The sequence below is a fragment of the Labrus mixtus genome, chromosome 13, assembly GCF_963584025.1.
Source record: "Labrus mixtus chromosome 13, fLabMix1.1, whole genome shotgun sequence".
NCBI classification, from domain to species: Eukaryota; Metazoa; Chordata; class Actinopteri; order Labriformes; family Labridae; genus Labrus; species Labrus mixtus.
In genome coordinates, this window is record NC_083624.1 from 21,098,252 (window position 1) to 21,111,071 (window position 12,820).

At 39.6% G+C, this 12,820-nt stretch overlaps 1 protein-coding gene across 5 annotated transcripts in view; it reads left to right on the plus strand.

The window, feature by feature from the left end:
* The window catches only part of LOC132987225 (alsin-like), a 30,795-nt gene extending 22,668 nt beyond the window's left edge, over positions 1-8,127 (plus strand). For all 5 annotated transcript variants that reach the window (XM_061054129.1, XM_061054128.1, XM_061054131.1 and 2 more), the window contains 8 exons: positions 8-165; positions 2,104-2,202; positions 2,292-2,474; positions 2,747-2,792; positions 3,009-3,070; positions 3,331-3,480; positions 3,835-3,931; positions 4,200-8,127. In XM_061054129.1, coding sequence (XP_060910112.1) covers positions 8-165; positions 2,104-2,202; positions 2,292-2,474; positions 2,747-2,792; positions 3,009-3,070; positions 3,331-3,480; positions 3,835-3,931; positions 4,200-4,238 — 834 coding nt within the window. In that variant the 3' untranslated portion in view covers positions 4,239-8,127. The remainder of the gene's footprint in view (positions 1-7; positions 166-2,103; positions 2,203-2,291; positions 2,475-2,746; positions 2,793-3,008; positions 3,071-3,330; positions 3,481-3,834; positions 3,932-4,199) is intronic.
* Positions 8,128-12,820: the final 4,693 nt, after the last annotated feature.

Here is a 12,820-nt window from a genome sequence, read left to right on the forward strand (position 1 = left end):
TTGGCAGTCATGTGAAACCCCTCACCACCCCCTGGGCTGGCTGGTGGAGACGTTGGTTACTGTTTTTAGGATGACTTACATTGGAGTGGGTTCCAACCGCAGGCTGCTCAGGCAAGCTGTCCACGAAGTTCAGGCCTTCCTTACACATTTCTACGTCATTGTGAGGTAGGTGTTCGTGTTCTTTCTGTTTTTGTTCGTCCCTTTACAGCTTAGTTTTGAGACATAGGGTAGGTAGGTTAGATTCCTCAAGTTGGTCCCTTTTTTTTTTTTTACAAAGTGCCATTCTGCAACAGCACCGTAAATCTGCTGTCATTACGTCTTTGTGCATTCTTATTGATTTCAAAATGGAGTCATATCAGTCTCCTAGTCTGTGAGTTCACAGTGCGTTACCGCGTTGTGGCAGCATGGCGTCTAAAGCCTGGCTCAGACTGAAGAATAATCAGGTCAGATACGATTCCTCCTTCCCGACAATCAGGGGTTCGTTCACGACTCAAGGCTGCTCGAAACCGATTATTTTACCAGATTATCTTGTAGTGTGAGTCGTATATAGATACAATCTTAACATCCCCGATCTGCTCCAAGATCGTTGAGGACGCCCCGATTTATTTCAAACATGTTTGATATTTATTATTTCAAATCTTGACAATTACGTTATGAAATGGTCTGGCAGAAGTCGTGTATGACTATAAAATAACCTTGAGAGAAAGGAAAGTAGTGAGTGATAATTAGTGGTGACCGGCGCCCGCACAGGAGCGCTGGACAACTGTATCATATGACAGTTACAATGTGACATCCAGCTCTTGCTGAAGAATACACAGCCCATGTTGTTCGAGTCTCCCCCAACATTTAAATTTTTTATTTCTTATAAAGATTTATTTTGGGGCTTTTTGTGCCTTTAATGTAGAGACAGGACAGTGGATAGAGTTGGAAATCAGAGAGAGAGAGAGAGGGGGGAATGACATGCGGGAAAGGAGCCACAGGATGGATTTGAACCTGAGCCGCCCGCTTGGAGGACTACAGCCTCCATATATGGGGCGCGCGCACTAACCATTGCGCCACCAGCGCCCCTCCCCGAACATTTCTTCACCCAAAACTTGTTTGTTTTGTGTTTTTTCCTCTCTGTACAAAGCATTATAATCGCAAATTTAACTGCTCCGTTGTTTGTCTGGTCACGTGAGGTGGTGGGTTTCTCCATCGGGCATGATAATCTTAGTAAAGTCCTGTAGTATGTGATGTGCAATGATTTTCATATCTTGTAGTGTGAGCATGTGTGAGATCATTGAGAAGATTTTCTGTTAAGATTCTCTTCATGAGTGTCCCTCTACCTGAATTCAAAATCTGGAAGGATTTTACAACTCCTGTAGTGTGAGCCAGGCTTAAAGAAACAGAGGCAGCTCCACATGCAGTACATACACACTCACACATGCACACACACAGTGCTGTTCCCCCCCCTGCAGGCTCCACCAATCCCGCCTCACCCCTTTAATGCTTCTGTTGCCCGCTCCGAAGGAAGCACAGAGGAGTGATCACGTTGTCCCTCCGTTACGCTCCTGTGACATTCATAGTCCAAAGTTAAATATTGCTCACAGAAGTTTACTACTTCAGAGTAATGCATCTTTTTATTTTGTTTTTCCGTTTTCTATTTGACACAATATGAATGTAGGTATATCACACGTCAAGTCATCACACAGATAGATTAGATCAAAACAAAACCACAAAATCAGAAGAGACAGTTTTAAACTCAAAGTGTATCACCTGTCTGGCTGCTGACAGGCTGTCTGTGAAATATACAGGACAAGCATGTTGTAAGTCAACACCTTCGTATCCTAGGAAGAAATAGACTGAAGTGGTGCTGCCGTCCTGTCCTCTCTTTCCATCAACCCTCTCCACCTTTACCCACTGTACATTTTATGGTTTTCTGTCAATCTAAAATCTGATTAGTAAAGTCTTTGGCCGGGCATGATGTTGCTCCTGCATGCAACTGCTGCAACACTTCTGCAATCAAAACAGCAATAAACAGTTTAATGATAAAAATGTGGATGTATTCTGTGTATAAAATAACATTTTAATCAATTAACTAAACCACATTGTACTTGCCCTCAGGTTTTTATTTCCTGGGTTACCTGCTGACGGCTGTGCCATCCCAGAATCCCTTGCCTCTCAATCTGAAAGCAGACACAACTCAAGCTTTGAAGAGCAGTGGTGAGTGTCCATACATAACCACACAAACACACACGGACACACTGATAGGTTGTATTTCTATAAAACCTTCATCTCTCTTTTTTCTCCAGCGGTGTTTTGGTGGTGAGCTGCTCCTCTTTGCTCCTCCCTCTGCTGCTCCCTCAGCTCTACCCCCCTCTCTTTACCCTTTACTGCCTTCAGGAGGAGCAGGAGGAGGCCCGATACTGGGAGCGCATCCTCAGACTCAACAAACAGCCTGACCAGTCCCTGCTCAGCTTCCTGGGTGTGCAAGAGTGAGTGTGTACAGTTATAGCACAGAGACACACATGTGGTGTTTTCACATATGAACACAAAACTCCTGAAAACTTCCTGAACGTTTTGGTTGATCTGCATGTGTGAACACAAACAGCCACATTATTCACTGTGACTTTAAGAGAATTTTTCCTGTCAGCCCCCTGGTGATTTTCTGGCATTAAGTCTAGGATCCTTATCCCTTAGTCTCTAATTGGTGTTATGTGGATCTTATTTAAAGCCTCAATTTTTCCTTTAATGTTTTCCTCTGTAGGAAGTTCTGGCCCGTCTGGATGTCAATTCTGGGAGAGAAAAAACAGGTTAGATTTCATTTTTTTAAATTACTTTTTTCTTTTTTAGTAATAATTTCTCATTTCTGCACTACAAGTGACTTCACCTGCTGTCATTCCAGCAGGTGATCTATCACTATATTACACGAGTAATAGATTTTCTAAAGATGCCAACATAAGGTTTAAGTTTGCGGTTGAACCTTTTGTGTTGTCCTGTCTAAATGATCGTCTTTACTTTTATCATAGATTGTGTCCAGCAGTAAAGATGCCTGCTTTGTTTCAGCTATAGAGACACTCCAACAAATCAGGTAACGTCTATGTGACATGGCATGACATGATTAATCATTTCACTGAATTTGACATGACATGACGATGTCAGATGGAGTCTGATTCACAACTTCTACAAGTTCTTGGCCTGCTCACTATCTAAATACAGCAGTTTTTGATTCTATAAGCTCTTCCCTTTAATTCAAATTGTCTTGCGTAACCCTGAAAAGCAAGAAATTACCAAGATTGTTTACTTCTTTTATCATAATGAATAACAATGTATGTCTCCCTTCACATGCAGCACCACGTTCACTCCGTCAGACAAACTCCTCGTCATCAAGAACACATTTGAAGAGTTGACCCAGGAAATAAAACCTATGTTGGAAGACAACTTCCTGTGGTGCATGGATGACCTGCTGCCCCTCTTCCTCTATGTAGTGCTCAGGGCTAGGTGTGTTGCAATACACACACACACACACACACACACACACACACACACACACACACACACACACACACACACACACACACACACACACACACACACACACACACACACACACACACATATTCTAACTGGATTAATTAATTATTAAAAGTCATAGTAATTATTCTCTATAAAGCAAATGTATCTCATTTGCACTTGAATTTAGCTATTGTTAAACTAAATGTATTTTGGTCAGTGTTGATGACACACATTGAACTATTATATCAGTGTATGTATTTAACAATCATAGAGTACGGTTAGCTCACACTTCACGCATGGTGACTGATCACGTTGTGTTTCTGCTGCTCTGTTCCACAGGGTTAAGAACCTGGGAGCCGAGGTCAGTCTGATAGACGACTTGATGGACTCCAACGTTCAGCACGGAGAGCTGGGAATGATGTTCACCACACTGAGGGTAGGCCGTCTCAAACACACTCAAGCACAAACACACTCATAGCCCCACTGATTACAGACAAACTGTCAAAATGTGCTGGCATCCTGCAAGTATTTGATACCAAAGCAACCCTGTGATTGTGAAATTGCATTCACTTAGTGCTCACAGAACTTTACACAACTCCTCCGGTTTAAAATAATAAATTTACAATAAAGGACTGGAAAGCTTCAAAACATGTTACAATCTTGTTGCATTTTTCTAAAATCATCATTTAATGAATCTGCTGCAGGCCTGCTACATCCAGATTCAGCAGGAGTCGACTACTTAAGAGCAGCCAGGGAGACTCGACACTGTCAACAACAAAAGCACTTCCAGGAACGACACGTCGCCTCACACGTAGAACCTGACGTGAAAGAAGGTCGCTGGGAGCTACAATGAGGACACACAAGTAGAAGGCAGGGGTGGAGTGTGATCCTTGACACCTTGTCCGGTAGATTTCCATTTGGTATGTTAAAACATGGCAAAGTTCTCTCTTTTATATACAAAAAAATAATAATATATTCTCAGATAGAAAACGCATCGCACCTCCTCTTGACATGTTAGAGAACTGGAATTTCATATTCACTGATGGGTTTGGTTGTATTTGTTCTTTAGATTTTATAGTTCCACTTTGTAATAATACATCAGCTCGGGTTTTTTATCATCAAACTCTGTGTTGAAAGTCACATAGTTTTTGGTGTAACATTGCACTTATTTAAAAAATAATCCATGAAAACATACAGTAAAGTGTACTGTTCACAACTTTCTGTCAGGATCTCCTGTCACTCCACACAAAGAAAACTGACCAAACACTTACCATGAGAAGCTTTCAGTTTTCAAAGTGAACAAAGGGATGATAGCTTAAGATTGAAATGAAAATAATAATAGTTATTTTTTAGACTTCAGGCATCCCATAAAGGCAACTAGCCGTTTTTAAGACTTGATTTGACTTTTTAGCACTGAGTTGTTTAACTTTATAGAACTTAAATACTTAAAGGGATACTTCACCTGTTGAAACATGAATCTGTATTGACATTGGGTCATACATGTAGTAGAAATGTGAAATACATTTTGAAGTTGGTGCCTTCTTGGCCGAGAAAAAGCAGAAAGTGTATTTTTGGCTCATGAATCCATGAATCCCAGAATGCACAGCACCGCAGGCCACTCCCACTAAGGTCAAGTTTACAGACATATTTACTTCAACACATACGGCCGTTTCCTCAACTGATTCCGAGATTTCTTCCTGAAGGAATTAGCATCTTGGAAATTACTGGCAGAAAATGGACTCTGTCCGTGTTCATAAGCAAACAGTGAGAGCACCAACACTACCAGTCCGCCCCAGCTCGAGCCGGCCCAGGCTCCTCGTCCTCACCGCCGCCGACAGGCAGGCCTTATGTCTCGGCTGCTGAGCTGGCAGCAGCCAGCAATCAAGCGCCGGCCCTGGCGGGCAGTAGCCAGCGGCCACCAGCAGCTGCAGCAGCCTAGACTCAGGACTGGCCTGTCGGCAGCAGCCATCTCACCGCTATATTTATATTTTTTCGCCATTATCAGCTTTCTCCATAGAGCCTGTTAGCATAACTTCAAAGCAATATGGCGGAAGTTTCGATTCTGGGAGTGAGTTCCCACCCACTGATCTGTGATTGGTCTGTAGCTTCAGTGGTCGAAAATATGAGGAACTAGCGTTGTAGTTTCACCCCGCTAACCACAACAGCTTCCAATGACGCAAAATGACGTTTTTTGCGTCACTGGAAGATCCTTTTCAGACTTAAAAATACAAAGATCTCTCAGGGGAAAATGAGGGCGGGATGCACGACCATTCAAAAATACTGCCAGGTTTCTAATGACACAAAGCTCAATGCTAATGGGTGAAGTATCTCTTTAAATACATTAAGACAAATAGGTAACATGAATGATGTATTTTCTTACTAGCAGATTTTGGGGGAAATTCTACAACCAGTGATTGCACTGCTGAAAATGTCAATATGAGGTGAAGCAGGGACCTATAACAAGTTCAGGTAATTAAAGGGAATAAAAGCAATTACAAAATAATACGTCAAAAAATCACACTAAACAGTCTGTTGACTTATTTTTATTTATTGAATATTAAGATCTGTTAAAACTACAAATCAAACCGCTTAATGCTGCTGCTTGTTTCAACTCACAACGGAGCAGTTTGTCTCAGGTGTAAAACTGACATGTAGGGAAGTAACATCGAGAAATACACAAGTACTTATAATATAATAATAATAATACTCAATTGAGGAAACACTGATTAGCTATGCACATAGCATATATGTCACATAGTTTTTTGTACTATTGCGTTTGTGATTTTTGTGAAAAAGCATTTTTTAACAAGTCCGACGACGGACCACAGATTTTTGCACTGACAGTTTTTATTTTTTATTTTAGCCCCCCCACCAGCTAACCAGCAGAGCGTTAGAGTTGTTTCTCTTCCTACATCAAGGACAGTCCTGTTTGTAGGATCTTTTTTTTCAACTTGTTGCCACATTAAAATGAAATTTGACGGGAGGTTGGTCTTAAATTGTTGAACTAATTCTTGTGCAGCCAGTCATTTCTAAAGAACTCTTTTGTTTTTGGAGATAAAACATTTGAAAGACTTTATTTTCTCCTGAACTACTGCACTTACAGTAAATAAGAAATATGACATTTCTATGCAACAGTTGTCACCTTTTATGTATTTTATAGCAGATCTATTCAAACAAAATGATTGTATAAAGGTACTTTAGATTAACTTATTTCTTTAATGAATATGTCTATTTTATTTCAAAGTAATTATTCTAAGTTTTCTTTTTTCTTTTTTTTAGCCCTAGGGGGTCTCACTTGTAAGGGAATTGTGTGAATGAATTTACTCATTACTCGTTATTATTGATTGAGATTTATTAAAAGTATACTTTTTTTTGCTGTATCAGAAAACTACACATAGAGTCTAACTTTTAGATTCTGGAATAAGCGCACTTGTGAATAATCTATTGTGATTAAGGAAGCATTAGTTCAAAATCAACTAACACTATGATGTGTTTCAGATGTAGACCAAATATGAATGTGTGCTGACAAATACATGATTAGGTTGTTTGGGAGCAGCCGCACTCACAGCACAGGATGTAGGCCGTGTTGTTACTGACTATTGATGCACAGTCTTTATTTTCTCTGGAATAAAACAAACGTATAGAGACGAACAGAACTTCAGAATGCAACGACAAGCTTGCCAAACTGATAGAAAAGAATAATGGTCTTTTTCTTTTTCAACATCGCTACATTTTGTTTACACTGAATTGAGATTTTCTGGCGTGTAAACAGTCAGCCAGTTTGTGTTTGTTGGGACAAACTGTTTGTCATGTGTTTTTTTTTGCAATTAGATAAACTGAAGTGAAATACAAGTGTAACACATCAGGAGGAATGTCACAACAGTATTCAGTAGATTTAAGGACAGTGCGGATGTTTTGCACTCTTAAAAGATCAAACACATTTCCAGCACTGCCAAACATTTTGTCACGCACAGCATTCAATTTATTTTCTTACCTCTCGGCAGTCACGGGTTGTTACATCATTTGAGAGCAGCATGACCATTAGTGTTCATTATAACCATTTTTGTACCTTCAACATGTGGTAATGCACTTCTAAGCAAGGACATTCTGAACAAACAAACCTTAGATCAAAAGACATGACATCTTCAACAGTGAGAAGTTTTCTCAGTCAGAAGATTTCATTTACTGTCACTTCCACAACACACACTCAGCATACACATGGGAGTGAAATGCAGTTCTCCTCACACTTTACATGTTTAGTTTCTGGGCAAAGTGAAACATGCCGTGGGGTTCTTTTGTATAAACTGCATCTCTAGGAGGTTTGAGAATTTGAGGCTATAAACTGAATTAATGAATTGAGTGTGATATTTTTCTAAGTGTATATTTTTGTTACTTTATACACATAAAAAGAAAAGATCGGCACCAGGGAGGACAGGACGTTCATTAGCTTTGATGTTTAAGTTTAGCACTGAAATGTAAATAAAAAAATGTGTTTATTAATTTTAAAAAAAGGGGCAATACATCAAATTCTGAACAAAAAAATGTTGATTATTTTTTGTATCTCTTGTTTTGACTGGATTGTATTAATTACCATTTGTGAACAAAGTCTTTACATAAAACACTCAGACGACTGCTACAGCATGATGGACTGTTTTTTTTAAATATGTTGACTCATTTTAAGAAAGACGTGTGTTAGTAACATCAACAGTAGCTCTTCTCTCTTCTGTAAGCCGTGTCAGTGATCAGCATGTACAATCCCAGGATCCTGGACTTAAAGCAGAAAGAAGAAAATAACTTCAACTGCAGGTATCTCAGTATTGTGATAATATATGCAGCACATACAGAAGAGCTTTACACTGTTACCTATTGTATTTCAGCGTGTTTCGTCAGTTTGAGGATTTCATGGAAATAAAAGATATTTAATAATATATATGAGGAAATACCAAGTATGTGACATTGAAGCTTGGTAAAGAAGATTGGGTTGTTTAGCTGTTTGAAGCTGCCAGTATACGCATGAACTGTAGTTGATCAATATCATCCTTGCTGGTGAATAAAATATGGCAAAATAAAATAACTCAAACGTTCATCCAGTGAAAGCACCACGAAAACAAATCTGTCTTGATGGTCCCTGATGACCGGTTCTTGTTGGCTTAGGCTCCTGTTTCAGTCAAGAAGAGTTTATTTCCCTCTCCTTTCCAAAGGGAAGTTGAATCCAAGTTATTTAGCTTTTGATTTGGTGTTCAGCTACACATCACTATCTTCAGAAATGTCAAAACACAAATAGGCTCTGGACATTTGTTAAATTATCTTACTTTGGTGTTCAGTTGAACTTTGATGAATCCTGTTTAGTAAAAATTGAGCCCAGGTCAGAACATTTTGTTTCTAAATCACAACTCACAATGTTTCTTAGCCTTAGCTTGGATCAGCTCGCCTCATAGTTGAAAGTCAGCAGTACTGACTCTGAATCATGACATGATTAGTATCAGAGCTCCAGATATAATACCTGTAAGGTTTCTAAATACACATTGGCTAATGAGCTATGTCCCTTTTATTCAAATATCACGTGTGTCAGTGTTTTAATAGCTCAGGTGTTTAAAGTGTATTCACTAAACTATTCAATTTAAAATGAAAAATATACACCTATCCTCCAAGCATGTAAAGAAAAGCAGTGGGTGGATGCTGAATGTTTTTTTTAAACGTGTACATTTGACATTTAGTTACACCGTACCTCAGGGTGACTGTGATAGTGGCAGTGTCATGAATTGGACACAAGAGGGAACTATTTGCTTTACTCAGAGTGGGAATGTCCACGTCTGCAGTAACACACAGCAAAGCCACCACTGAGGTAAGTAAGGGCACTGATCCAGAAAACTTAGAAAAGGTTCTGTTTTGATTTCATTAAAGTGAAAAGTGAGGGAACACTGAACACTTCAATGCTGACGCTGCATATTCCCTCTACAATCTTAACTCATGGCTATCTGCTCCTCTTCATCTACTTATTTGGATCCTCCCAGAAGTATGGGTGCCTGTCACAAGACAAAAATAATAATAACAATAATAACAACACAATATAGATCTGATCAATCATTAAGTTAATTGAATTCAAATTCTATCTGTGACGGTCACTGCCTCAGTCAGGATGTAACTAATCGATTCTGTCCCCCCTAGTTCTAGTAGAGGAGTTGGATGGTCCAATCAAGGGCACCTGGACCTGTGTCTGGCAGGGCATAAAAGCCCCACCCCAGGGTGGGTTCTCCCTCTCTCTCTCTCTCTGGCCTAAACTTTGACATTTGTTTGTTTGTGCTCTGGTTGTGGCTGGTTGTGCAAATAAATCATTGTTTCCTCAAATTAAGCTGTTCCTTTCCATATTTGTCATGGCCATGGAGCCAGGTTATGACATATCATACAGGTTTAATTACTCGAGTTTGTTGTACTTTTGATGATTTCATGACATCCTTATGTCACATCAAAACACTAGACACAACATGTGGTGGGCACATCTGGATGTTTTGGCACAGCAGTCAGGTTTAATTAGCAGATTTAAAAAGTTTCCATGAATCATTGAATCATGGTTGTGATAAAAACCAAAAGTATACTTGTTTCTGTTTTGGTTGTATCTCTCCAGAGAGAAGCTGAGGGCCTGTCAGAGCTGCAGGTCAGCAGGTTCAGGTTGGCAGAGCTTCCAACACACACACACTTACACACACAAACAGTTTGATCGTTTGCCCATTCCTCAGCTTCATGACTCCTGAGTGGATGAGGTAAATTAAGGTGAAAGTGAGACAGACAGGAGGAGCACAGACCAGAATACAAAGTAAGGGTAACAGGAAGAAAGAAAGATTATAGCCTCCTCTCTCTTAGACAACTGGCTACTGCTGTGGTTGGGGATGGGGGTTGGGGGGGGGGGGGAGGTGTAGCTTCTGTGCTAACTGTTATTAAGTGATAGCAGAATGAAATCCTACATTTAAAAATAAAGTGAAACATCGTTAAACATTAGAGACAGACACCTCTACAGCTGATGTCGGAGCTACTTTGTACTCAAAGAAAGAGACTAGTTTGCTCCTTCCACTCTCTGTGTTTGTGTGCTCTCTTCTTCCCCTCTCGTCCTATAGATCCACACACACAGAATGAATGGAGGAAGGTGTTGAAGGTGGACATTGTGGTTTCATTGGCCCAGTTGCGTGACTTCACTAAATTATTACATTCCATGTCCTCTGTGTTTGTTGCTCCTGCTGAAAAAAACATTACTCATGGTGTGCCAGGGACTCAAATTAAAAGGGAAAAATACAGAATTGCCATTTCTGTTTCACTGAACTCACATAATGAACATATACATGAATGTGTGTATAAATACAACTCATGCACTCGGCTAACGGTAGCTCATATCCTGACCCTTGGTATTTGCCTCGTGACTTCAATGCTTCTTCATAAAAAAACGAACTTTGTTTTGAAGTATTGACTGACAAAAATGCTGTCAATGATTCTATTTTATTTTTATTTTTTTCATTTTAAATGAAACCAATGTTGCCTACACACTTCTGGACTGATTTGATTTGGATTCTTTCTCACTCTTCCACTTGTTATTTCCCTTATTACAGTCATAATTGAAGTCCAATTGTTTACCAGAAGACCATATGATATGTTTTTGCTCAACAGGCAACTTCATAAAAAAAATGGGCTAATGGCATTTGGGGTAAATTAAGAAGGTAAGTAAACATGTTAAAGTGACACAGCTGTATTCTAACATGTGGATGTCACTCAGGTATAATTTCAAACTTTTGTGTTTGGTTTTGCTTAGAGGCTACTTTTCATTTGGCTGTTTTCTGATATTTATCACAATAGTACGTTTAATTCATCCAAGTGTTTGCCCTAATTGTTATCCGCTCACTTGCAAGACACCAGTAACATAAGAAAAGGATTGAAGACAAAGACAGACTTCTGTCAGCAGGCCGATTAGCCGTTAACTAGCTGTTCCCACGCCATGCGCTCATTACCGCTCCTTTCATTGAATACCCAGGGTGTCTTGTATCACTCTAAAGCACGCATACACATGAGCACATACGAACACATACACCCCCAGCTATATGAGCTTCTCAGTCATCTACATTACAGTCTGCAGTCATAGCAGCTTTTTGTTTATCCAAGTGAAACCAAAGAAAACCCAAACCTCGCACGGAACACAAGCTTAGCCTGAGATGGCCGTGCAGAGCTCCCTGTGTCTGTATGTGTCTGTGCAGGTGGGCTGCTTATTGTGACTGTTTAAAAATAAAAACATTGCTTTAATAAAGGTTTCTGTTCTTTAGCTGTGATCAAAAATAAAGTCAAGTGTAGACATCTCAAGAACTGCTGAAACATGGTTTTAACTCTACAAACATGCACTTCAGGGGAAACACAAATGTGCCACTTGAGAAATGAGGCAGTGACTTTTGTCATTCAGCAATCTGTGAACCTTTTTGATGTTTTGAGGATCAGAATAATTAATGTGAGGGTGAAATCTGTCTGTGAGTAATGCAACTGCTGACACAGCTGAGAGGAATGGAAACAGGCCTTGGTCGTGTGGTCCTAAACAAACGATGTTTATTATTATATGAAACTAACCAGACATGGACATTGTCATATATATATAGTGCATAAGAGAGCATTTCTTGTCATAACATTTTTGTTGATTGAAAGCTCATGTTCTGTTGGCCATACATTATTTAAATTTATGTTAGAAAACATTTTGGTTTGGAAATTATTGCTTTTTTTCATGAATTACGTATTCATTTTATATAATTTATATTTTATATATTTATATATATATCGGGCGGCTGTGGTTCAGTTGGTAGAATTTGTGTCTTTTAAACCAGAAGGTTCGGGGGGGGTTTGATTCCCAGCTCCTGCAGCTACATGTCTGATTTATCATTGAGCAAGACATTTAACCCCAAGTTGTTTCCGCTGCTTCGTCAGCTGCGTATAAATGTCTATGAATAGTATTAGTTGCTTCTGATAGTCACTTTACTTTGCAGCCTCTGCCATCAGGGTGTGGGTGGGTAGTTGTGACATGCGGTGTAAAAGCACTTTGAGTTTTTGCCTGTACGGTGTCAGTTACTATTTACATCATTTCAATGTCGACTAACCATTCAGAAATTTTACATTGTAGAGTAATTTGTACAAGAAGTGGCATTTGGCTGTCGCCATGCTCCCACATGATGTCCTCTGCTTGTCCATGGTATTTCCTCATCAAGTTTTAAGTCACAATTTTTAAGCACTTTTATCTTTGTTTTTGCATGTTTCCACTTTATACAGCGAGTGATGGTAGCCAGAATAAAAAGCCTTATCAAAC